Below are 27,816 nucleotides of genomic sequence, written 5' to 3'. Positions count from 1 at the left end.
TAATGACCATTTTGTTCACTTGTATTCAGTATCACAATTATCTTCCAATTTTTAAAACGTTACATTAAATATGACGAACAGAAGATACTTTTTTTTTTTGAGTTTTTCCACAATTTTGCAAAAATAAAATGATACATATTTCTCTGTATGTCTCTTTATTCAGTAATTAAAAAGTGTGTCCATTTAGTCCTTACGTGGCACTGCACAAAACTGGTGTGGTAGGGGACATTATTTTTTTTTTAAAGCTGGCATCCTTATCCAAGAATTACAAAGTAAAAACATTCATTTATGATCAGATATAAATATTAATAATGCAAAATATCTGCAGCATTTCATACATCTTCTGAACATTCTACTTCTCAGATCAGAAATCATATCACTTTAAATGAAAAATAAAATTTCATTCTATACCATGTGTCAATTTAAAATACAATAAAACTTAAAGATTGTGAAATATTGTTTTGATTTTAAACAAATTATTTTCTGTGTGAATTTATTTTAAAATGCATTTTCCCCTGTGATTCAAAGCTGTTCAGCCAACATTACACTAATCAATTTTTTTCTAAAACATAAACAAATTCTTCTACACATCTGAATGAGTGTATAATCCCCTTGAGTAACCTGCATGTTATATAACCTCATACATTAGGGTTTTGAAACAAGTCACCACCTCTGCCAGCCTTTATCTTTACCCACTGAAAAACTCCTCCCTAGCCAATTACAGGCAATAAACATGATCACAATTTCCAAAAATAAAATGATACATATTTTCTCTGTATGTCTCTTTACTTTAAGTACTTTTACTTTTTGTGATTAAGAAGAGTGTCCCAATTCCTGTCTATTTGTGTATAAAAATTGCATATCTTTTTGTGGCACAGCACACAAATTATGTGGTAGGGGACATCCAGTGGTTCCCTACTTTATAATCAAAGCTGGGCTCCACACCCACACGTAAAGAAAAAGCCAATTGCTCCCCGGGACATCTTCTTTTACCTGAAAATCAAATACAAAGAATGTTTATATATTATAATTAAAATGTTTGTTTGCTCATTAAATGGGTTACATTTTACAGGAATTTAAAACAGTCCTTTTTATAAAACAATACAATATTGTGAAAGTATAAATGTGGATTGATAGAAAACTTATTGTTTTGTACCTAGAGAAAAAGGTAAAAAGGCATCTCTCCTCCTGAATTTGCCCTCAGCATCCAGGAAGTGACCCGGGTTAAAAGAGTGAGGCGTCTCCCACTCAGACTCATCAAACGACACTGATGTCAAACTGACAATCACAAGAGTGCCCTGAAGAACAACAAAATATAAGAACCAGAATCAGAAAAAGCTTTATTGCCAGGTATGTTCGTACATACGAGGAATTTGTTTTTGTGACAGAGCTTCTACAGTGCAACTGAATTACAGATACAGGACAATAAACAGATAATAAATAAGTTCATAAAAAACATATACATGTATAAAAGTTAAATTTAGAATACAACTTTAACTCTCTGGTACTCCCTGATGGCCAAAACCCACCAATGACATCAAGTTATTCTTTTAATAAAATGAGTGGTTATTCATTCATTTGTTCATTTTTCTTCAGCTTAGTCAGTGATTAGTCCCTGTTGAAGTAGCCTCCTAAAATGAATATACTTTATATTATTACATATTCATTTCATTTGACTTTTTTTGAAGAAAATTCATGATGCGACACAAATTTAACTTAAATTATGCACAACCGTTTTTCTCCACTGTAATAAATAAATAAATATACTACTTTTATGTCCATTAAAGTCACTTATCACTTTTATACTGCACAGTTGTATTTTCAAATTGACAGAGCATGAGTGAGATCATAGTCCCATAATGCAGTTTATATCTTTAAAGTAAAAACGGTCAATCAGGAAATACGGAAACTTTTGGTCAGCAGATATTTTTACAGTTTTTATAATATCAATCAGTTTACACCATTTATAATTAATTAAATAAAAGCAGTGTTTAAAGAAAAAAAGGTAAATATGTTTAAAATACAGTGCATGCAAGGCAGACTGGTGTCATTAAGCAGAAAAAAAAGACATTTATTTGTCAAAGTCTAACCACTATGTATAGACCTGTTATGTGAACACATTAAAATGACAGAGGGTTAAATACAAATCAAGTAGTCTCAAGACTTAAAATCATCTGAAACTACTAGACTTACCTTTGGAATGGAGTATTTTCCTGTCTGGGTTTCTTTTGAAGTAACACAGGCCAAATTTAATGGGACAATACTATCCCATCCTTATGACTTATAACTTATGTAACTTATGAATGGCAGCATTGGTGTGGGGCATGTTGTCTCTGTCTGATAAAGAGCCTCCAACAACACCATCAATCTCCTCCTGAACGTTAGCTAAAGAAATAGAGTTAGTGTACATGAGCATACCTACAAATACAAAGAGGTTATATTTAAGTATAAATATAGCAAACATATTTTTAGTTTAAGGTTTTGTTCACGCATTTACTAACATGAAATAAACATGAACAATACTTGTACAGCATTTATAATGATAGTTCAAGATTTACTACTAAAAATTGTTACGACCCTGGTCTAGGGTCAAGGCCGCCACATAAAAACAACACCTGACAAAGAAAATTTCACTTTTAATGACCCCTTTGTGCAGGGTCTCTTTATATGTCTTCTTCTTTTTTATCACCAAGAAAAACATGAAGCCAACTACCTCACGGTGAACCCACAGAACAATAATAAACAAAAATACACGCTTACTAAACACCCAAATGAAACTTAATACTACACCTAATAAAATAACAGAAAAAAAACAAATTTTAACCCTATCTCCATAACTAAGAACAAAAACAGGTGAAAATATTTACAAAAAGATATTTACATCTCCTACTGCCATGTATAAAATATTTACAATATTTACAACCAACAAACAAACCAAAAACAAAATAATAGGAAAGGGAAACACGGATGGGAATACAACACAAAGTCAAAACTTAAACAACAGCACAGGAAACATAATCAACGATAACAACGAAAAATTTTATAACACCAATTCAAAACAACACGCCAACAAAACTCGCCCTCCCGCCCCGCACCCGTTGGTCTATTTTTAAAGAATGCCCTGGGTAACCTACTCCAATCCCAGGGCACATTGCCTGCGTAACTGGGGCGGGACCTGCAGGTGGTAAGAGAGGGAGCAAGAAAGACAGATACAAACACACCTGCCAACGCAACACCCCCACCCATTTAAGTAAAAAAAAACAAAAGTTTTTTTGACAACTAATATCAGAAAACAAACACATATCAAGCTCTAAAAAGAGCATCGACAATATCGTTTTCTGTACCATACCTGTGGCGGATGTCAATGTTAAAACCTTGCACTACTATGCTTTATGACCACCACATCATTAGCTTCTGACTGGAGTTGACCATGCGCTGGAGAAAAACCAAAGGGTTGTGGTCAGTGTAAATCACGACAGGTAAGTTGCTACCAACCACGAAGTGCTGGAGAGCAAGAAGTAACGCTAGGGCCTCTTTCTCAGTCATGCTGTAATGATGTTGTGTTTTTAAAAACTTCTTTGAAAAGAAGACACACACACACACAAACACACACACACACCTGCCAATGTCACACAATAAACAACTGCATATTCTTTAACTACCATGACTAAATACTGTAATAAATGTATTGTTCTTAGATTGTTCATTTTAGTAAATGAATTAACTAATACAACTTGTAAAGTGTTATCAACATTTATGCACATAACTCATTTTTTAAAACAAGCTCTTACCCTGTATCTCAAGATACTTTATCATGTAGAGAAAGCGACATTCAACATTGATAGATGGCTCCAGGTTTTCCTTTCCCATTCCAAAGGTTCGACGTGTTGAAAATGCAAATCTCCTCTGTTGCTTCCAATTATGGCCATTAGAAGCAACCAATCCAGTCACATATAAAAAGAAATAAACTAGTTTAAGCAGATAATATGAAATGCAATTATTTTCTGTTATACGTGTGGGACTGTCAGTAACAGTGAAAAGTGAACCTTTAGGTTACCAGATTGACTAGCCTTTGTCTCCAAAGATGTCATAAAATATTGGCAATATGGGTCGATCAGTGAGACTGTCACCTTGTGCATAGAATTCTTTCACTGTTTTGTACCCAATCAAAACAACAATTCTTATTCCGAGAATTTGTATGCTTAAAACATTTCCATATTTTTCAGCAAACTGAAAAAACAAACAAACACTTATACAGCTGGAAAAGCTGTGGGCTACAGTCTGAAATGCAATGTTTACGATCTCTCCACAATCAGCTAATATGCAGCTCGATATGACCTTTTCCAACTGAAGAGGAATCTTTTTGTGATTGATATGAACGTCTCCAATAATCGGCAAAGACCAAGGTCCGGGTGAAAAGTTTTAGGGACTTTGTTTTTAATGTAATCACCCAATAATAAAAACACAAGTGTGAATAACAAAATAGTCTTGATATCAATCCACTCGTAAAGATACAACAGGTCCATGACTTACACTTCCTTACGTATTGTTTTGTCCGTGTGCAGTTTTAAATCTTATTACTTATACCAAGACCAATTTTCACTATAGACTGAGTTGGTGTGTAAGCTAATCTGAACCAGGTTTTATTATGATGACTGTTAATAATAGGAATAATTCATGATAGGAAGATCGAGTTTGCCAGAGCCCTTTCAAAATATTCAGTCATGATTAGAAACGAAATGCAGTTATGATTTAAAGACAGAGTAAGCTAATGTTACATTTTAGCTCCTTTCTAAGGGTATGGAGAAAAAGGTAACACACACAAAAAAAATTAATTAGGATAAATAAATAAATAAAAAAAACTATCAAATTTTAATTTGATCGAATTAATAATAAATTAATATTTAATAACGTGCGTTGAGAATCTTCTTTTTCTCTATCTCAGCATACTTTCAATTCAGATATAATAATAAAAAAAACTCTGAAAAGAGATTTCAAAAGAAAAATTCTCTTTTATTCACTGTTTAACAAAGTTCAATATATATAATTTTTACATTTCCAGAAAGGGTAAACAAAACAAAGAGATACTTAAATGAAAATTCCCCTAGCCAAAATCATCATGAGAGGGTAAGGCCAAAATAAAAAACAAAACAAAAGCTTCCTAAACAGACAAAGTTCTAGATTTCCTAATATATATATAATATATAGATCTTTTTAAAGAATAAACAAGAGAAAAAAAGCCATTTAACAGGTTATTAGCTTTATTACTGTAGTCTAGTAGACAATTTGTAACAATCTCAGATAAAGAAATTTTAAGTCTCATTTGAAAGGAAAGCTAAAATGTCTAAACAATATTGTGCAGACAACATACCAAAGGAAAATCAAGAAAAATATCAACGAGGAGTGAAACAAATTTTAAATGGTTTTGGAGACAGCGTCATTCCAAATTTAAAATCCAAGCTTGTTTGAGTTTCGTCTGGAGCAGACAAACTAAAGGATTGTAGAAAAGATGTGAAGAAGAGGAAAAGTTCCATGCGGGCAAGTGATTCTCCTGGACAAGATCGCTTTCCTTCGAAGATTGAAATAAAGACAGATGTTTGTTTATATTGTACAGACACCCTTAATATTAAGTACAATTGTTTATAAAGACAAAAACACTCACCTAATGAGAAGGGGATAAAAGCTTCAGGCTTTTCAAACTTGCCTTGAGCGTTAAGAAAATTCTGTGGGTCAAATGAATGTTGTGTCTTCCACTTAGTTTGATCAAACAGAACTGAGGTTAGATTAGGAATAATCTGTGTACCCTTAAAAAACAATAAAAAAGTAGATAATAATATTATTATTAATAATAATAATATTAATATATATATATATATATATATATATATATGTGTGTGTGTGTGTGTGTGTGTGTGTGTGTGTGTGTGTGTGTGTGTGTGTGTGTGTGTGTGTATATATGTATGTATATTTAAAAAAAATAATAAAAGATCATCATCAAAGATTGCATCATGAACTTTTACACCTAAGATCAAAAATTAAAAACTAAATTGAAACTTTTTGTAGTGGAGATTTTAATGGCATCAAATGCTGAAGCTATTTTCACAAGAAAGCATAATAAAATAAAAAAAACACATTACAATTCTCTGTGGGCTTATTTTGTTACATATTTGGTACAATGCTGCAAACAAAAACAACTCGTATCAATGTTTTAATATTCATCTCACCTTAGGAATGAAATATCCTTCCAGTATTGTGTCTTCATTAGTCATTCTTGGCACACTAAGGGGAACAACATTGCCCATTCGCTGGATCTCATGGATAACAGCATCAGTGTATGGCATGCAGGGTCTGTCATCCATGCTGGGTCGGCGATACCGTCCAACAACTTTGTCTATTTCTGCCTGGACCTTTTCTGGACACATGAATATAACATTTGATTCTATATAATTCTGTAATATGCATCTAACATATCAGATGCACATCAGAACCACACACACAATGGACACTATTTTATTTTAATGACCACATGATCCTTATATGTATTTATCCCAAACATAAACTGAATTTACTAGTAATCTGGGGCATTTTACCTTGGATTTCTGGATATTTCATCATGTACACAAAGGCCCACAGTAGAGTGGTAGATGTGGTCTCAGTTCCTGCCACAAACAAATCAAGAACAGCATATTGCAGACCCTCATCATGAAATCCTGCTTCCAGATCATCTTTCATCTGTAAAAAAAACAAAAACAACACAAACAACCAGCAAAGTTAGGTTAAAAGAAGTGCAATATTTCACCATCTTTAACAATAATCAGGCCATGGAAATGCTCAGAGAAGGATAGATAGTACCTTCTCTATTTCAGTCAAATAGCAGTCTATAAAATCTCTAGGTGAAGAGGGGTCCCAGTCTGCACGATGTTTGTCCACCTCCTCCTTAATAAAAGCACGAACTTGGTGGAAGCAGGAAAACAGCTCTTTATGAGGTCCTGGGAGGAGGTCCATAAGACGAGGAAAAGCAGCATAAAGCTATAATGGACAAGTAGAAGGTCAGCTGAGGTGGCCATCTTTATTTTATCGGTTTATTTTTGACTAGTAATTGGGTGTCTACTCATCATTGGAATGATCACTTTGTCACCTGTATAAACACAGAGGTTTGTAGTTTAAGGGCTTTAGAAATCAGACTGAGCATGTTCAGAAACCTCTGGTCAGTGTATTCAAACCTTCTTCCAAACACCATAGAGCAGATGATGTTGGAGACGCCATTGTTAATGATGTAATGAGGGTTGAATGGCAGGCCTGGTAAAAATAGAAAAACAGGTTAAACTGTTTTCGGTGTCGAACTAGATTATGTTAGGGGTGCTTGTCAAAAGTGTTGCTAAAGCGTTCTGAGTTTATTGCTTACTCGCTTTCTAAAAAGTTGCTTGCTGGCCCATGTCAAATGAATGCAAATCAATGATATTCTGCTTCCAACACATGGCTTGTGTCCTTTTTTATCAGCTATTTCTAACTTATGCCGAGTTTTCACACTGTATGACTATCTGGGATAGCATTTAGTCACTGCTGTGTTTACACTGCAAGATAAATCTGGGATGGGGAAGAAGCCTTTAGTGGGGTAGAAAATGTACTTATTATGCACATCTGACTTTTCAAAGGAATAATTTCTCCTTCACCTTTTTGGACCCGGTTGTGGTATTGCTCAGATGACACGTCAAACAGGCTCCTGTCAAATTTCCACTAGTTTTTCCTCCATTTCTTTGTCCAAATAGACTGAAAAGAAGTGATTTTTCACCATTTATTTGTTTTTATTAAATAACACAGAAATGATTTAAAAGTGTACTTAAAATCCAGTTCATGGATGGAAGTTGAAGTGTGAGTTCTTTTGGTGGAATAAATAAAGCTGTGTATTACCTAGTTTATAAATAGTATTACTTATATGTGTATAAATCTTACAAACATTATTTATTGCTTATATGGATACACTTTATATTTAAACATCATCAAAGATCACTAATGCTAATCAATGGCACTAATTTTTAACCACAAAGAACCTAAGTATGACTATTTTTTCAAGACCATCTGGGCATTTCAATCATATTCACAATTGTTTGTGTTTATATAGCAAAAACCTGGAAAACATGCACCGGCAAGCCTGTGTAACACACAAAGTGGTGTGTAACAATAGCGGCGACAGTGTTTAGAAATTCCTTGTAAATAATAAAATATATGATGTCTCTTGTCATAAAATATTATGCAAACAACATTTATTTATTATATATTTATAATATATAATTTGACAACATATATTTAAATACAAAGTAAAGCTAAACAATTAGCCAGGTTATGACTCTTATTATCACTCCACCTATTATGATTTCTAGCATCTCACTCTAGTACTTTACCATTGGTATCCATGATGGACTGGTGCAAGAATTTGTACTCCTCCATGATGATGAATTCCAGGCTTCTCTTTCCCACACCAAAGAATTTAAGAGTACTTAGAGTAAAACGCCTATGTTGCTTCCAGCTGTAGCCATTATTAAAGGTTAGACCTGTCGCGAGACATTACACAATATATAAAATATGTGAGGTTTGCAGAGAGTTAAAATGTCAAACTAATGTTCACCTTGGCACTTGGATATTCTTTCGGTGATATCATTGGCTGGGCGGTACATGAAAGAGTTGCCCTGGTCATTAAGAACTTTCTTCACCATACTGTAGGTGTTCACAACAACTGTGTTTAGGCTTCCCAGACGCAAGCTGAATATGTTGCCATAGTGGTCTGACATCTGCATGATGAAAAAAAGATAAACATGTAAAAACAAATAAATTTAAAAGGTTAATAGGCATAAAAAGTGTCACCAAAATTATTATTACTTACTCAACCTGAATTTGTTTCAAACCTAAATTGATTTCTTTTACTCTGATATTTTCAAGAATGTTAATAACCAGTTTTTGATCTACATTTACCCCTTTAGTATTTTTCCATCATGCAGAGTCAGTGAGGATTAACAACCGTTACACATCTTTAAAACATCTTTTATATTAAACAGACGAAAAAAATTGTAAATGATTAAAGAATCATCATGTTTTAGTGAACAGCACCTAAGACATCAGACTTCTCATATAGAAGAATGATATATGGAAATATAAAAGTTACATAAAGGATATCTAAGTAGGGTGTCACGGTGGTGCAGTTGGTAGCACAATCACCTCACAGCAAGGTCGCTGGTTCAAGCCCCGGCGGCTGGGCCAGTTGGCATTTCTGTGTGAAGTTTGCATGTTCTCCTCTGGGTTCCCTGGTTTCCCCCACAAGTCCAAAAGCATGTGGTATAGGTGAACTGGGTAGGCTAAATTGTCCATAGTGTAGGAGTGTGAATGAGTGTGTATGAATGCTTCCCAGTGGGGAGTAAAACATATGCTGGATAAATTGGTGGTTCATTCCGCTGTGGCGACCCCTGAATAATAAAGGGACTAAGCCGAAAAAAAAAGATGAACAAATGAATGAATATCCAAGTATATATGCAACATTTATTTCAAATTGTTGCAAAATGCCAGTTTACATATGTCAACCATTGAATTTACAAATGTACATGTTTAAATTCATTAATTTTCCTTCAGCTTAGTCCCCTTATTCAGGGTTCGCCACAGTGGAGTGAACCGCCAACTTATCCAACATATGTTTTACACAGCGGATGACCTTCCAGCTGCAACTACAGCCAATTCAGTTTACCCAATTCACGTAAAGTGCATGTCTTTGGACTGTCGGGGAAACCGGAGCAATTGAATGAAAACCACACAACACAGGAAAAACATGCACACTCCGCACAGAAATGCCAAATGGTCTAGCCGGGACTTGAACCAGTGATCTTCTTGCTGTGAGGTGACAGTGTTAACCACTGAGCCACCATATCGCCCAAGTTTAAATATCAGCTATAATTTTATGTGTTCATGTATGGGCAAATTAGAAAACACAATTTTATCAAATATATTTGAAAACACAAGTACATGTTGAACATATTTTATAAGATGTGAAATCCAAATATAAAATTGGACGTCATGTAAATTGCATACATTTCCATATATCAGATTTCTATATTGGAATATATTTGAAATTCAGGTTTTAAGCTGTCGAATATTTAAGAAATCAAATCACAACATGTAATAACAAATAAGTGAATTACCTTAGTTAAGTCAATATGAGGTTGTGAAGTATCCAGGTTGAAAACATTCCCAATAAAGGGAAGAGGTGTGGGTCCAGGAGGAAGGTTTTTATGTGGCTTATTTCTGTTTCTTAGTTTGATTGAGACCAGCAGAAAGAGGATGAACAATAGTAATATCGTACCTGCATCTGTCCACACTTTTGAGGTTAAATGCAACAAGATGTTTTCCAACGCCATTTTACGCGTTTACCTGTATTCTACACTTACGTGTGTGCCAGTTGTTTACTTCCCGGTTTGCTTTCGTTTCTTAACTACAAACCAATTGTCTGAAAAATAAGCACGTAAGAAGATTTGACATGCATAGAGAGCGAGTCGATTTGTAATAGTGAACGCTTAAGTGTTTTTACCGAGCGAACTCTTATATTTATCATTCACTGAAGTAAAGCGCGTGACGGCTTTTTGCCTTGAATGATTGACATGAGCGCCAGCAAATAGCATTCTAGTGCGAACTGTTACGGAGCATTTTGTTGGCTGACATACTAATACGCCCCTTGCACTATAAAAATTAGGTTTGAGTCTGCGACGGACAACTATACACGACATTAATAGCAATCGACAAAATCATTAAACAAATGAGGAACGTTATAGATTTGTTTTGTTGACTTTTTGCCAAGTACCTAATAGGGGTCTGTTTCTCCCTCTTTCCTGGAATTATCTGAGAGGCTGCTCTCTGGAATGTTTACATTTTGTGTCTCACTAGGGGCCTCCTAAGTATGAAAAGGCGGGGTCTGGGCTGTCTCACTTTTAACAAAACAAACTGCTTAGCTCAAAAAGACAGCCTGATCATTTAGAGATTGCAGGGCTCCAGACAGTACTTTTGTATTCAGTGGCAAAGGAGAAGTTACATTTTTATCAACACAATGATCCTGCAGTTTATATATGAAAACTTTGATTTTAAAAGCTGGATCCTTTTAGGATTTGGTTTACTGCTTCTTGTAGATTTGATTAAGTACTGGAATCCTTCCAGTTTCCCACCGGGACCACGACCTCTACCATTTTTAGGAAATGTCTTTACTGAAATTCAGGATTTCAGGAACATAAATAAGGTAGGAGAAAAGCTCATAATTTGCTTATTTACATCGCCTTAAAACTTTTTTTTTTTTTTTTTTAAGTCAAATTGTTTCTTGGTGAATGCCAGTTATAAACTCTTGCAGAAAATAAAACACTCATGAAGCATGTATAAAATGTGTCATATTCAAGAAAAGGGAACATACAGACATAATATTTTAATGTAAATGTATTTTCAATTTCAGTTGGCTGAAGTCTATGGGACAATATTCAGCTTAAGACTAGGCAGTGAGAAATTGATAATTGTGTCTGGATATAAAATGGCAAAGGAGGCCCTCGTTACTCAGAATGACAGTTTCATTGACCGTCCAAATGTCCCTCTGTTTCACAAAGTATTTAAGGGACTTGGTAAGTGCACTGACCATACAGTCTTTTATGCTTAAAATTAAGGAAATACATTCACTGTCCACTTAATTAATATCACTCATCAATTACTGAAATCATTTGATTAATTTACATTATGAAGGTACGATACTAAGTAATGGATACCTTTGGCGGATGCATAGGAAGTTTGCAGTCTCTCATTTGCGAAACTTTGGAGTGGGGAATGAAAGTCTTGAGGTCAAGATCCAACAGGAGTGCATCTTCCTTTGTGATGCTTTTAAGGCAGAAAAGGGTATGCAAAGGGTATTTATTGCCTTGTTGTCTTGGAATTGAATCTTTCATGGGTTTTATGAATGTACAAACAAAATGCAAGAATTTAATTAGAAATTAATTTGTATGTATATATAACTGTGTTTTCTCTTAAATAGGACCTGTCGACCCCATGGTCACCTTAAACAGTGCAATCTCGAATATCATTTCCAGCTTGATATTTGGACAACGCTTTGACTATCATGATGAATATTACCAAAGAATTCTGCGTCTCGACACTGAATGCATTCAGTTAGCAGGTTCTCCTAGGGCACAGGTACTGAGTCATTACGCTTCGACACTGCTTTATATTCCAACTTTCTGTGCATTTACTTCAATCAAAAGTTGATATTTATCACCCATTGTGTCATGTCTTACAGCTGTATAATGCATGTCCTTGGCTCTTTGAATATTTACCCGGCCCTCACCAGACAATTTTTTCCAACTATAAGAAGATCAAAGACTTCCTGAGAGGGGAGATTATTAAGCACAGAGAGGACTGGGACCCTGCAAACCCACGTGACTTTATAGACAACTACCTGACTGAGATGGAAAGGGTAACTACAGTGTATTTTTCTTTTTTAAGCCTTTGAAATACTGATATATTTGTTGGATTATTTGTTTGGATAATATTTGATCAACCTATGTGCTGCATCATGTATTTGTTCATTTGGTCTGTATATTAAAAGGTAAAAAACAAAATGCTATTTTTTTCTTGGTATTTTTACATCATATATTTATATTATTAATAATGCCGCTTACTTGGATAAACAAGATTGTTGTATTGTCAGTGCATGTGGTGGTATCTGATAACTCAAAACTTGTGAATAGCATTTAAATTGTGTAAAAGAGTCAAAACAGTGCCAGGAATTACTCCGCTGCTCAAAACTATAGTGTGCATTCACACTTATTCAAAAGAGATTTCATCAGACTAAACCTGCCAAATTTGAACGCTCCACGAGTTTATGCATATTGTGCATAAATGTGTTTAATAATTCCCATTTTCCACAGAAAAAGAGTGACCCTGAAGCTGGTTTTAACATAGAGGGGTTAGTGGTTACTTGTCTGGACCTGATTGAAGCCGGGACAGAGACTGCAACTACAACCTTACGCTGGGGTCTGCTTTTTATGATCAAGTTTCCAGAAATACAAGGTGAGTATGCAGATCTTCATTTGAAGCAGGATGGAAATTTAACAAGAACTGCAAGTCATCTACAAGTGAAATGAAATGTCATCTGCAAGTTAGCTAGGGAATGCATCATGCCCAGGCACTTTCCATATCTTACAACACAGAATACAGAAATAATATTTGTGTTTCATCTTTCAGAAAAGGTCCAGGCAGAGATAGACAGGGTGATTGGACAGTCACGTCAACCCTGCTTGAATGACAGAGTTAATATGCCCTATACTGAAGCTGTGATTCATGAGATTCAAAGATTTGGGGATGTTGTTCCATTGGGATTCCCTAAACGGGCTGTTAAAGACACACAACTAGGGAAATATTTCATTCCTAAGGTATGCATTTCTATTTTATTGTATGTTTGGGGTCTGATCTTGTGTAAAATAGTGAAGTTTTCATTCTCTTTTTTATCAGGGCACAGCTATTACAGTAAACCTGTCTTCGGTCCTGCATGATCCAAATGAATGGGAAACCCCAGACACCTTCAACCCAGGACATTTCCTGGATGAAAATGGCCAGTTCCGGAAAAGAGATGCCTTCATGCCTTTCTCTGCAGGTAATATTTTGTAAACTTACATCCTTTTAAATGAATTGATTTTGGTTTAGTATGAAATATGTTTTATCTTCAACATGTATTTGACTTCAGCTGACGGCATGTGTTCACAGGCAAGAGAGCGTGTTTGGGTGAAAATCTGGCTCGTCAGGAGCTTTTCTTATATTTCACCTCTCTGCTGCAGCAGTTCAAAATCTCCAAATGTCCAGGAGAAGAACCCAGTTTGGAAGGCGAGATTTGGTTCACATATGCTCCTGCTCCCTTTCACATTTGTGTGTCCTCTCGTTAGTGTGTATACAGACATTTTTAATTAGCTCAGTCTTATTTTTCTTTTGTGATAATTTAGTATATCTGCTATAAAGTGTTGATGAACCAGGATGTCCAAAGTGTTTAGGATTTTTTTTTACCCTGATTATTTCCTAAGCATGGCCTGCAGTTATACAAGTCTGAGACTTGTATAACATAATAAAGAATTTAATAATGTAATCAGGTTTCAAATATAAAGAATAGCTACCTATAGAATAGCTACTATATTACAATTGAAAATCATTGTAAAAATGCTTGAAGATGTATAATAAAGCAAGGATTATTGACGTTATATGAAGTACTTTCTTATCAACACTCCTTGTTTCTGGAAAAACATCTTGCAATTCTTAGTGTGCTTCGCTCAGGTGAGTGGACTTGACAAACCAACTGTGGAAGACATTCTTTTCCTCTCCATGTGCACCAGACACCTTTGTATAAGCACCCCAACCTTCTTAAAAACATCTTGTTATTCTAAATCTAAGACACAGAAAAATACAAAATATACAAAACATAAATTTCTTTGCTCTTTTTAATTATTGTATATTGCAAATTATTTCCTACACTCTAAAAAATACTGGGTTATTTAAATTCTTTTTTTTTTTTTTTTTTTTTTTTGTAATTCAGTTTTTTATTTCCGAAAGTGAGAATATACAATTTTTACAATCAGATAACAAAATACTTTTGACAGATATAACCCCATATATATTCCTCACCCCATTATACGCACATCAGGAAACACAGAATAACTATAGTTTAGACCAAGCTGTTAGATAATTTCCATTAAGTTGTCATCCGTAGCATCAGATGAGGGTTAAGTGTCCAAGATTTCTTTGACGTTGCATATGTAGATTTTCCATGCCGTAAGAATGTCTACTTTGGCATGATTGATCCGTGCTGATGACAGTTCCAGATACAGTATTTCCAATAATGAATGTAACCAGTGCTTAACTGAGAGATCATGAGGAGGTTTCCACCTTTGTACCAACATTTTCTTTGTAGCAGTTGAAGCAGCTAACCAAAATTTACGGACCTTTGCATTTAAGGGAAATTGAGAGTTATCATTCAATAGTAACAGTATAGGGTCTTTAGGGAAACAGATTTTTGTAACTTTAAATAAAATGTCTAGCACCGAATCCCAAAGTTTTGGTACCTCCGGACATTCCCACATCATATGTAAAAAGGTATCTGGACTTACAATATGGATTTGTAGATAAACCTATGATATGTCGTATACGTGTGGTTAAATATGCCCTGTGGATAGTTTTAAAATGAATAAACTGGTGATTAGGGTTTGTAGAAGCGTGGAATATATTATGCCATACAGTTTCCTGGGTTATTTAAATTCAATCCTGGGTAAGCTATGGCTAACCCCAATGTTTGGGTTAAATTTCTAACCTAGAGGTTGGGTTTGTCCATATTTTAATTTTTGTTTGAAAAAAAAAAAAAAAGAAATTGTTTTTTAATGTTGCTCTTTTCAAATAAATCCTACTGTTCAGATTTTCCCAGTTTACACTGCAAATTTTAGATAGTAGATTTAACTACCTTAGAGTTAAAATTAACACTCCCTCAGAGTTTATATGTGAATAACTAAAAAGTGTAAAATAACACTTTTGAAAGTGTTAACATTATCAACACTGAGAGTGTTAATTAGTAAACTCTTATAGTGTAAAATATCTGTTAAATTTACGAATAAATACCATCACCTGTGGTTGCCAGAAGTTTTCTGTGAAAAATACAGTTTTATAGAACTGAATAAAATTACAAAAATAACAGTATTTCATGAACTACGATGTTCAGTTTACAAAATTATAGCTTAGTTCACAAAAATGTACAGTTATGCATTAATGTGTTCATGTGTGATTGCAATTAACAAACAGATTTTCACTTCATTAGTAACTACACAGTTACCTTAAAACAAAAAAAGATGCAGCACAACATCAGATACACTCAGTCCATCTTGGACTTGAACACAGATGCTACTATCCTCCACAATGGTGACACAAAAACGTTTTGCTGTTTTTTTTTTCGCCCTTTCGTGATTTTACAGGAAAATACCAGCCAGTAGTCTACTTTTTTTTAACATTTTACATTCAAAATTTCAATCTATATTTCTGTTAAAAATACATTCCACAGTCTGTATTTTTATCCAACCATCCAACAGATATGATAAATATTCCCTTGCAATCTATTGGGTGCTCTGCTTCTGTTGACTAAAATAGGGCTTCACTCATTTGCAAAATAAAATTCTACACAAATATTTGTGTGGGACAAACAGTATGTAGTCTTGTCATTATCAGTGAACATGACCCAGTCCAAGATGAGACACACTTCATGTGCTCTTGCAGACTCAATAATGGCTGCCTTGAATGCCTGTTAAGATATTTTAGATAAAGTTATCATGAAGTATAGCGTAACCCCTCTAACTAGTTGTGGATGCTGTAGTGGTCTAATCTTCACCCTAAGAGAATACTTTCTTCTCAATGAATTGGTCAGATTGGTTTGCAAACATAGGCTGAAACTAACTGAATTGCTTTAGACAGACGGTAAAACAGACAATATTGAGATACCTATGAACACAAAGACCTAACAGTGCAGGATAAAGTAGACATGAAGAGTTCAGATGCAAAAGCCTCAACATGCCATCTGGGTCTTCTGAAATGAACATTTTTCTTAGTCTCCTTCAATTATTTCAGTTTAAAGGCAAATAAACAAAACCTATTTATTGCCACAAAAGTGAAATTACTGAACACACACAGGAAGCCAAGAAAATGCTCTTATTCAACTAAATGCTGTCTAAACTGAATTTCAATTAGTGGCCTTTTTTTTTACATCAGTGTTTTCCAACCCTGTTCCTCCACGCACACAGCAACACTGTACAACAAACACAGCACAATCAATTCATCAGCTTGTGAAGGACTCCAAAACCAAATACAGATTTGCACATATCCTGAATTCAAAATGTGGATTTTGACTCTTTCTTTACTATTTGAAGTATCTGTTATTTAAAACTGAAAAAAAATGTTTAAAGACTTATTCGTTTTGCTCAGATTTGTTGCCCTGATCATGTTTTACAAGCTATAAAACCATATTATTTGGGAGCTGTATTTATAACGTAAATACATTGAAAAATGAGACCACTTGCTCCTACTCAATATCTTTATTTTAAATTAGGAAGAAATTATATTATACAGTTGAAGTCAGAATTTCTAGCCCTCCTGTTTATTTTCCCCCAATTTCTGTTTTAACAGAGAGATTTTTTCAGCACATTTCTAAACATAATAGTTTTAATAACTCAATTCTAATAACTGATTGATTTTATCTTCGCCATGATGACAGTAAATAATATTTGACTAGATATTTTTCAAGACACTTCTATACAGCTTAAAGTGACATTTAAAGGCTTAACTAGGTTAATTAGGATAACTAGGCAGGTTAGGGTAATTACGCAAGGTATTGTATAATGATGGTTTGTTCTGTAGTCTAAACAAAATATAGTTTAAAGGGGCCAATAATTTTTATCTTAAAATGGCTTAAAAATTAGAAACTGCTTTTATTCAAGACAAAATAAAACCAATTAGACTTTATCCAGAAGAAAAAATATTATCAGACATACTGTGAAAATTTCATTGCTCTGTTAAACATCATTTGGGAAATGTTAAAAAAGGGAAAAAAAAATCAAAAGGGGGCTAATAATTCTGACTTCACCTGAAGTTAGTGTAACATTCTGCATGTGCTTGTATATCTATAAACATGCAAATAATTTTCCTTTGACATTTCATATTACTGTAATCCTAATAGCAATTTGTTTTTATAGTTAAATGTTCATGTTTATAAATATTCAAAATATTTACAAAGTGTTTTTTTTTTATTTCTATATAAATCAAATTTGGGAAGGCACTTGTCAAAATTGATATCCCTAAAAAATACAAAACAGAGAAAGATAAAGCAAACAGACAGGTGGCAAACCAACATGTTTCAAGTTAATGATTTTTCAGATGTACCTTTGAACTTTCTAATGAACCTTAAATTGTACCAAAGTTAAAAAAGGTAGAACAACCAAATGATGCTATATGCATGTGAAATAAAATCTGCAAAAAGAAATACAAACACATGCACAGCATCTTTTTAAATGTATATTATTTATATCTTCAAACTTTTACTCTTGATTTATTGATTCAGAGATGACAACTTTCCTGGTGTCTGGTGTACATTATGTAATGCATGGACTATGGAAGCAACTGGTTACTGGTTGCCACTTATTCCTCAAAACATCTTATTTTTTTACCCAAAAAAGAAAGATACTAAAACAGGTTTAGAACAGGCTAATAGTGAACAATTTAAAATGTAAGTTTTTTTTACAATGCATTTTTGAAAGGACCATCCCTTTTACGCAAATCTGACACAAATTTTATGTCTTTTAAAATTGTATTTCCCTCACACGTTAGTTTTTCTATTAAATACTCATGCATAATCCTCCATAGAATTCAAACATTTTATCACAAAAACAGGTTAGGAAACAATGCATGATTTTTTATGCACCGGTAACTAGTTTCAAGTAATGTTATATATTCAATATACAGTAAATGAAAATAGAGAGACATACTGTATTTTCACAATTCGGTTGTCTTTTCTCCATTAAAGGGGAAAAAAGGAATATGGAAGTCAGTGGTTACAGGTTTTATGTCCCTTTAAATTCTGACTGTATGGCTATGATATATTGTCTTGGCCAAACTTTACGTAACATTACATAGCTGCTCATGTTAACAAGACAAACTGACAATAAATGCCTTTGGTCTGTTGGATAATTAGCTGTAAATCTGAGCCAAATGTAGCTTTGTCTTTTGTTAATCACTGCTCAGCTCCATAAAGATGAAAGATGGACAAATTTACTTTGGTGGTTCTGTCGATCAAAGTTTGTTACAGTAACAGATGTCAGACAGTAAGTGTTATGCAGGTACTGTAAAAAGGAAAAAGGAACCAGAGTGCTCATGTGACGCACACCTGTGTGGAGAAGTAAAAAGGAAATTGAAAGTCTCAATATTTCCTATAATTATTTAAAAAACAGGGTTGACAGTTAAAACTCTGCAAACAGAACACAAAAACTATATTATTTTATTATATATAGTGCTAAGCATAACATATTATACAGAATAGCTACAGTACTTATAGAACAGCTACTGTATTGAAACTGTATAAACCTAGAATTGAAGTTATTTTAAGTACACTTATCAACACTTCATGCTTCTGGAAAAACATCTTGCAATTCTTAGTGTGCTTCACGCCGGTGAGTAGACTTGATAGATGCACTTTTGAAAATTTATATTTTGATCAATTTCTCACTAAATAAGCCAATAATTGTTGGTGCGTTTAAGCAAAACAGTTTTATTAAATAGTTATATCCTTTAAAAATAAGAGTTTGGTCACCTAACTTTTTTAGGAATAGAAAGATGATACATTTAAATTTAAATAAGCTTTAGCAAAAAAAAAAAAAAAAAAAAAAAAAAAACTTTACTTTAAAACTTTAAACAAAAAAAAATGATTTCTTAAATTTACAAATTTTTTATTTTTCTTTTGATTTCCCCCCCCCCAAACATATTCATTTGAGTGAGCTAATTTCTAAACTGTGATCTCAAGTTTTTTTTTTTTTTTGTTAGATTAGTTCCAGTTTTGACTTTTAGTTGGATCTCATGTTTACACAAATAATTAAATGTAAAGCATCATAATGAAAATATTTATTTAAAAAGAAATCTGTGGTGGGGTGTGCCCATTTATGCTGAGCACTGTTTATGCACTGTAAGGAAAACTCCCCAGAATAAAGGGCATTTTCTCTCGAGAAAAGAAAAAACGGCAGCCACCCCCTACATGTGCCTGCAGTCCAGTATAAAAGTAGGCATTACACCAGTGTGCATTTACTGACTGCAGAGTTCAGATAAGACGAGGGGAACGTGACATTTTCTCCACCACCATGATCCTGCACCTGATATATGACAGCTTTGATTTTAAAAGCTGGATCATTTTCTTTGTTGTTTTTCTGATCATTGCTGAAATGATCAAAAATAGGACTCCATCCAATTACCCACCAGGACCCTGGCCTTTGCCATTCCTGGGAACTGTCTTCACTAAAATGGATTTTAAGAACATAAATAAGGTAGGATCTATATATACATTTTTACACTATTTTGCATGATTTTCAGTTTACACTTATTATTGCCTTCATTCTAGGTTGGTTTTGGGCAGTAATTCCAAAATACAGTCATTTTTTTCTCTCAGTTACTAACAGTCAGCATTGAATAGTAGCACATGTTTTCTTCTGCAGCTGTGGTCTTCAAGCATCTGTACTTTATTGAAGTATTTTATTTTGGGAAACTTTTACTTCAGTACATTACGAAGCATTAAATCGTATTTTTTCCCATTGCATTTAACCTGTTACATAGCTTAGAAAATTGAACCAATGTGACTGCATCTGTTTTCGAGTATAAAACTTACTAGATTAAATGATCCGGTCAGAGTGAGTCTCCAATTAATGATTCACTAAATGATCAAAGAACAGAAGATTCCTATAATGCGTGCACATGTGACTGATGGCATGAAAAACAAGTTTTTATTCATCCTGAATTTTAGGATTCATATTTTAAGGACTACTATTTATGATTTGTGAGAACTGCTGCTTGTTTTGATATACTGCTTTGGGTAAAAATTAAACATAACATTAAAACAACACAATTTGTCTTTCCAGTTACAAATGATGTAATCAGATTTTTCTTAATCATTATTTTGCCCCATGTAATGTCAGTTAATTCTGTTTATTTAGTTTGCTATTTATTGACTATTTTCACTTCTTTGCATACGTGAATAATAATTAATAGCTATTGTTAACTGGTAGTATTACAAATAATTTAAATACACAACTTTCTTTCAAAATAAATACTTTTGCAAGGATTACTTTTTACTTTTAATATTTCAGTACACGCAGCTTATGTACTTTAATACTTTTTCTCACGTCAAATTGATTACTTTTACTGGTGTTTCGCCTGTTTTTTTCAATGGTTGTTAAAAATCAATTATTTTCCATTAAATTTCAGTTGGCTAAAGTCTATGGGAAGGTGTTCAGCTTAAGAGTGGGAAGCGAGAAAATGATAATTGTGTCTGGATATAAAATGGTAAAGGAGGCCCTCGTCACTCAGAATGACAGCTTCGTTTTGCGTCCACCAGTCCCTCTGTTTCACAAAGTTTACAAGGGAATCGGTAGGTGTACCAACCATGATGACCCTAAAATAAACTCCTATATTCCTATATTGCTGGTGTTGTTTTAAAGATAATCATCTTTATGTATCGTTATGCAGGTTTAACAATGAGTAATGGATACATCTGGCGGTCACATAGGAGGTTTGCGGCTTCCCATTTGCGGACTTTTGGAGAGGGGAAAAAAAACCTGGAGCTCGGCATCCAGCAAGAGTGTGTCTATCTTTGTGATGCTTTTAAGGCAGAAAAGGGTACGGGCCAAATGTCTGGCTAACTGTAGAGATTTAGTTAATTAGTAGTGAAAACAATTTGCTATTTTGATCAATATCTATGCTTTCTTCCAAACAGAACCCTTCAACCCCATATTCATTTTACACGGTGCTGTCTCTAATACCGTTGCCTGTTTGACATTTGGGCAACGCTTTGACTACAATGACGAGTGGTACCAAGAAATTCTGCGTCTTGACAACCAGTGTGTTCAATTGGCAGGTTCTCCAAGAGTACAGGTACTGACTCATGATAACATATATAAGCTGCATGCAGACTCTATGATTATGATTGTACTTTATGATCCTCAGACTGTACAAACATGATCTCCATGTCACGCTGTAAGATCCAGCTTTCATATTGTCAGACGGTATTACAATCAAGCCAATCAAGTTTTTTATTCATTCATTTTCTTTTTTTCGGCTTAGTCCCTTTATTAATCTGGGGTATGGAATGAAGCGCCAACTTATCCAGCATATGTTTTACGCAGTGGATGCCCTTCCAGCTTCAACCCATCTCTGGGAAACATCCATACACACTCATTTACACACAAAGAAATACACTATGAACATTTTGTTTATACAATTCACCTATAGCGAATGTCTTTGGACTGTGGGGAAAATCAGAGCACCCGGAGAAAACCCACACGAATATCGAGAGAACATGCAAATTCCACACAGAAATGCCAACTGACTCAGTTGAGGCTCGAACCAGTGACCATCTTGCTTTGAGGTGACAGCGCTACCCACTGTGCCGCCCACAGTCAAGTTTAACAACCAAAATTAAATGAAAGTCAAACAACTGTTGGATTCCCAGTGCAGCATAAAAGAGAATTTAGTGGTTCATTCCACGGTGGTGACCCCTGATAATCAGGGGATAAGCTAAAGGAAAATGAAAGAATGATTAAATAATTACACTGTTAGAAGTCACACTGCAGAAAAGTCTCTCAAATATTCTGACACTGACAGAATTTACTTGGGTGAAATTTGACCGCAACAGCCATTAATCGGCTCTATAGAACATGTCAAACAGGCAATCAATTAAAGATTGCAGATTTAATTTAGGATTACTAAACTTTTTTACAGCTTTTAAAATTAGTCTCAATTGACCAAATCGTGGTCAACATCACATGTGCAACTGGCTTTATGGTGTGTTGTGACATGGCAAGGTTGATTTGTTAAAGCTCTTGTTGGGACTTTTCCGATGATTAAGTAAACTTAAATAAATAAATGAGTGAAATAAAGTAAAATTAATAATTTTTTTCTCCTCAAAGTTGCAACATTGACCACTACAATCAATACAGGTATTGAAAAAAACATTTATCTTGCAAGATTTGAGTTAAAACACACCTCCATCTATCATGTACACACATGATGCCATGAGCCTATTCAGTTATGCACACAGCATTGTTTTGGATGTTCAGTAATTTCTGTTGTAAAATATACATCCTTAAATTGTTTTGTTGTTTTGTACACCTACAGGTTGGTTCGGTCTTAATTATGATAATATGAATGCTTAGTGAGGCGAGGCAGTGGCGCAGTAGGTAGTGCTGTCGCCTCACAGCAAGAAGGTCGCTGAGTCGCTGGTTCAAACCTCAGCTCAGTTGGCGTTTCTGTGTGAAGATTGCATGTTCTCCCTGCCTTCGCGTGGGCTTCCTCCGGGTGCTCCGGTTTCCCCCACAGTCCAAAGACATGCGGTACAGGTGAATTAGGTAGGCTAAATTATCCATAGTGTGTGAATGTGTGTGTGGATGTTTCCCAGAGCTGGGTTGCGGCTGGAAGGGCATCCGCTGCGTAAAAACTTGCTGGATAAGTTGGTGGTTCATTCCACTGTGGTGACCCCAGATTAATAAAGGGACTAAGCCGACAAGAAAATGAATGAATGCTCAGTGAACGATGCTAAAATCTTTTTCTTATTTGGTACAGACCAAACAAACCCAAAAGAACCGAACTTCGCTTGAACTATACAAGTGTGAACACCTTTAAACACTTTCTTATCCCAGCTGCTTTTGAGGTGAATATAATTAAAACCTTTATTCATCACCACATTATTTTATGTCTTGCAGCTGTATAATGCATTTCCTAAGCTCCTGGACTATTTGCCCGGCCCTCACCAAAAAGTATTTTCTAACTATAAGAAGATTACACAGTCCTTGAAAGACGAGATTATTAAGCACAGAGAGGACTGGGACCCTGCAAACCCACGTGACTTTATCGACAACTACCTGACTGAGATGGAAAAGGTAACTAATTGAATTTCAAAGACTTGAATTTGAATGATTTAATATTAAGCATTTGTTATATTTTTCCCCCAGAAAAAGAGTGACCCTCAAGCTGGCTTTAACATAGAAAGTTTAATCATTTCTTGCCTAGACATAGTTGAGGCTGGGACAGAGACGGGTGCGACTACATTACGCTGGGGTCTGCTTTTTATGATCAAGTTCCCAGAAATACAGAGTAAGTGTGGTTTTATTTAAGGTTAAAGAATACTCATATTGTCCAAATGTCCATACTTTGGTTCAAACTTGTATTTGTCTGTCAGAAAAAGTCCAGGCAGAGATAGACAGAGTGATTGGACAGTCACGTCAACCCTGCTTGGATGACAGAGTTAATATGCCCTATACTGAAGCTGTTTTACATGAGATTCAAAGATTTGGGGATGTTGTTCCACTTGGATTCCCCAAACAAGCAGCTGTAGACACAAAAATTGGGAACTACTTCATTCCAAAGGTTCTATTAATCTATCTATCTATCTATCTATCTATCTATCTATCTATCTATCTATCTATCTATCTATCTATCTATCTATCTATCTATCTATCTATCTATCTATCTATATATATATATATATATATATATATATATATATATATATATATATATATATATATATATATATATTTCTGCCAAGTCTGAACAAATCCAGTAGATTTCATTCTCTCTTTATTAGGGGACTTCTATTACAACAAACCTGTCTTCGGTCCTGCATGATCCAAACGAATGGGAAACCCCAGACACTTTCAACCCTGGACACTTCCTAGATAAAAATGGCCAGTTCCGGAAAAGAGATGCCTTCCTGCCTTTTTCCGCAGGTAATATTAGTTTTTCTTTTGTATAGCTTTAATATGTTATTTGCTAATCCTTTTATCTTTCTGGTATTATTTTAATAAACTAAATAGAGGTGTCAAAATTAATTGTTTCATCGGTGCACCGCAATGCAGACGGGGACAATTCGATATCCGTTCAGTAATAGTCATAACCAGTTATTACGTACTGACGTCATTTACTATACATACTACATTACATACTATGGCGAAGGAAGGAAGGGCTCCTACGTTTTAAAAGGTAGATAATTATGCACAGTTCAACTTTCTTATAAATTAAGTCAATCAAAGACTTGTTTGTCTTTTATTGACACTGAAGAAGGCACAGCACACGAGCCACTATTTCACTACTAGGGAGAAATGCTGTAAAAATCCACCTCTGCCTCTTTTCTTCACTGTGTCTATTATGGATTACCTGTGATAACCGCGTATTATATGCATTTAGACTGTAACCGCGGCTGTTCTTCCCGAGTCACTCATTGGTGAACAGCGCTTTCATTTCTAAAGACAATCGCAGCCCTTTCTGTTGAGCGGGTAAAAACAATGACCAGTCATAGGGATTTAAGACCTAGTTTAACAGTGCTCAAAAAGCAAGCGGGATAATATTTACATTAGTTAATTTGATATAACTGCTCATGTTCTGTCATGTTTTGAAGTTTTGTTCGATACGTTTTCTTTCAGCAGGTCAATTTAAAGGTACACTTTATATATCTTACTGTTTGTATTAAACGGCAAAATTGTATTACAAATAGTATATAAATATTAAAATAATTATAAAAAAATATAAAGTTGTGTTGTAAAGAAAAAATCTAATTATGTATGGGAAGCATCGTCAATGCACCATGACGCACCGAGATATCGAATTGAACCGAATCGATGGCATGATAATCGTAACAAAACCGGACCGAACCGAAATTTGGAATTAACTTGCTGACTAGATGAAATAAAATATTAATTCTCTACATATTGGAAAGAACAATTAAGATGAAACTATGACTAGAATTACTGTAGACTGACAGATGAATGCTTTGGCAAGCTTCTTAATTAGATATTAGGCATATCTGTCAAATGTACCTGTACATTAGTAAGCTTTGAAAACTGTTGAAAAAAAAAATTGGGGTCAGTTTACTCACCCTCAGGGTATTTAAGATGTACTGGTGACTTTTCTTCAGTAGAACAAAGAAGGTTTTAAACTTAACTGTGGTCCTTGCTAATTTATAAAACGCAACCCAATGACTCCTGGCACTTAAAAAAAAAAAACATCCACTCTCCTTTGGCTTATTCCCTGATTTATCAGTGGTAGCCACAGCCAAATGAACTTCCAACTGCTCTGACATTTTCAAGGTTTTATGTCGCAGATGCTCTTCAAGCCGCAAATCAGCACTGGGAAACATCCATACACTCTCTCGTTCATTCACCACAGCCAATGTAGTCACCTCAATTCACCTAGCATGTCTTTGGACTTTGAGGGAAACCAGAGCACCCGGAAAAAAACCCACACAAACAAAGAGAAAATCCAAGCTCCATACAGAAATGCCTTGTGGCCCAGCTAGATCTCGAACCAGCGACCTTCTTGTTGTAAGGCAACAGTGCTAACCACTGAGTCACTGTGCAAAAACATATAAGTATGAACAAAATGAGATACACTGAACTCAAACTGAACAATTTTTTGCAACAAACGGCTTAATATGACAAACATTTCCGAAGTGTGTTCACAATAACACAACACAGTTTTCTGCTCCATTATAAAAAAACATACTGTTTTCCAGCAATGAGTCTAAGAACAAAAGCATCACTTCCTGATAAAACGGTGCAAATAACAAAAAAGTAAAATGGAATTTGCTGAAGTAGGAGAAGCCACTTTCTGCCTTTTCACTTAAATTAGGCTACTTGTGCCACAGTCAAAATGCAATGAACATGCAATAGCTTTGTAGGCTGCTCTTTGGGAGCGCAGCTGCTGCTCAAGAGAGTTCTGGGAGGTAATAATACTGAACTACTTTGATGACAGACTTTGACAAAGGCATTTTAAAATGACCAAAACTAATTTTTAGATGTTGGTTGTCCATTAAAGCCGTCCTGTTGCGCATATCGTATAATATTTTAAACTTAACCACATTAATAGAATATATAGGGTAAATGTGTTTCAATCATAGCTTAAAAAGAAGTAAATTAACAGCAAATATTATTCATGAGTTCACTAGTAGGCAACACATTTTTGTTCTTTGTTTGGTCCATTTCACAAAATGTGTAACTTTACCTTTTATTCCATTTGTTTGCAGGTAAAAGAGCTTGTGTCGGAGAGCTGCTGGCTCGTAATGTGCTCTTCCTCTTCTTCACCTCTCTGCTGCAGCAGTTCACCCTCTCCAAATGTCCAGGAGAGGAACCCAGTTTGGAGGGCGAGATTTGGTTCACTTACGCTCCTGCTCCTTTTCGCATTTCAGTCTCTGTACGTTAGAACAAAGTCATTTAAACGGGACAGAAGTGTTTGTGTCTTAGAAACTGCAGCAGTGTTTCAGTGTTGTAGCAGTTTAAATGTAAATGTATCAGTACAGTAGGGGATTTACAGATATGTCGATACATATTTCTTTATATCATTTCTATGTCTTAGGAAATGCAACAGTATTAAAGTGTTAGTAGAAGTTTTGATTTTAATGTTTAAATCTGCATGTATCAGTACAGCAAGTGATTTACAGATATGTCGATATATAATTCTCATGTAAATAAATGACACGTGAATTGAACATTTGTCACATTAAATATCCCTTTGCACAGTGTCATGCAAAAACTCTTTGAGTTACCATTACTAATAAACTAAAGTTTCATAGACTATGCTACTGAGGTGTTTCTTGCACAAGCTTGAGCCTCAACCCCATGAGGGGCCCCTTCTTTTTAAATCCTGAGAGACCTTCAGTGTACAGACCACACAAAGCAAGGGCAAACTCCCTTTTTAGATTCAGTGTGTGCTTGTTTTTAGGGTGAATGATCTCCTTTCGTAACTAATCTGCAGAGCGTCCATATTCATCTGTCCATTTTATCAGGTTTATTTGCTCAGTCAACACTTACTAAAGCAGTTTTCACAAATAATTTCGAAGGAACTTTGAATTAAACATTAATTGTTAGTGAACTGAAATATAATTTGCACTCCAGCAAATGTAATCCTAATCTTCATCAATGTTGTACACAACATTAAAAGTCTGTAATTATGTACTCCTACAACATTTCAGGCTATAAAAACTGAACA

At 34.7% G+C, this 27,816-nt stretch overlaps 3 protein-coding genes across 14 annotated transcripts; 2 read left to right on the top strand and 1 right to left on the bottom strand.

Moving 5' to 3' along the window:
- Nucleotides 1-138: 138 nt before the first annotated feature.
- cyp2v1 (cytochrome P450, family 2, subfamily V, polypeptide 1) lies at nucleotides 139-27,069 on the bottom strand. Of its 12 annotated transcripts, none has more exons than XR_015517601.1 (10): nucleotides 10,185-10,633; nucleotides 8,627-8,789; nucleotides 8,403-8,552; nucleotides 7,139-7,299; nucleotides 6,853-7,029; nucleotides 6,591-6,732; nucleotides 6,225-6,412; nucleotides 3,792-3,906; nucleotides 2,194-2,385; nucleotides 1,161-1,298 (listed from the first exon to the last, which is right to left on the bottom strand). XR_015517601.1 is itself a non-coding variant. In XM_087296693.1 (10 exons), the coding sequence occupies exons 1-9, from the start codon at nucleotides 10,398-10,400 to the stop codon at nucleotides 3,368-3,370; spliced, it is 1,380 nt and encodes a 459-aa protein (XP_087152819.1). In that variant the 5' UTR covers nucleotides 10,401-10,633; the 3' UTR covers nucleotides 2,272-2,385; nucleotides 3,350-3,367.
- On the top strand, nucleotides 11,004-14,255 carry cyp2ad3 (cytochrome P450, family 2, subfamily AD, polypeptide 3). The gene is given in 9 exon segments (NM_001025554.2): nucleotides 11,004-11,269; nucleotides 11,477-11,639; nucleotides 11,758-11,907; nucleotides 12,044-12,201; nucleotides 12,305-12,481; nucleotides 12,936-13,077; nucleotides 13,252-13,439; nucleotides 13,519-13,660; nucleotides 13,771-14,255. Coding segments are annotated over 9 exon segments (1,482 nt in total). The 5' UTR covers nucleotides 11,004-11,083; the 3' UTR covers nucleotides 13,947-14,255.
- On the top strand, nucleotides 19,875-27,406 carry cyp2ad2 (cytochrome P450, family 2, subfamily AD, polypeptide 2). Its single transcript, NM_152954.2, is given in 9 exon segments — nucleotides 19,875-20,111; nucleotides 21,046-21,208; nucleotides 21,307-21,456; nucleotides 21,554-21,711; nucleotides 23,538-23,714; nucleotides 23,787-23,928; nucleotides 24,014-24,201; nucleotides 24,422-24,563; nucleotides 26,855-27,406. Coding segments are annotated over 9 exon segments (1,479 nt in total). The 5' UTR covers nucleotides 19,875-19,928; the 3' UTR covers nucleotides 27,031-27,406.
- The last annotated feature ends 410 nt before the right edge of the window (nucleotides 27,407-27,816 follow it).

The sequence above is a fragment of the Danio rerio genome, chromosome 20 (assembly GCF_052040795.2).
Source record: "Danio rerio strain M-AB ecotype USA chromosome 20, GRCz13ab, whole genome shotgun sequence".
Classification (NCBI taxonomy): Eukaryota; Metazoa; Chordata; class Actinopteri; order Cypriniformes; family Danionidae; genus Danio; species Danio rerio.
Note: the sequence above shows the minus strand (reverse complement) of the source record. Positions and strands in the feature narration are given on the sequence as shown.

What these genes read in the sequence shown, in the direction of transcription:
- cyp2v1 (XM_087296692.1), bottom strand. Translation starts at nt 10,400, where the DNA reads ATGGCGTTGGAAAACATCTTGTTGCATTTAACCTCAAAAGTGTGGACA. An exon ending in AAGAATATCCAAGTGCCAAG is followed by an intron (nt 8,553 to 8,626) that starts GTGAACATTAGT and finishes GTCTCGCGACAG; the next exon opens with GTCTAACCTTTAATAATGGC. An exon ending in ATTTGACTGAAATAGAGAAG is followed by an intron (nt 6,733 to 6,852) that starts GTACTATCTATC and finishes TTTTTTTTACAG; the next exon opens with ATGAAAGATGATCTGGAAGC.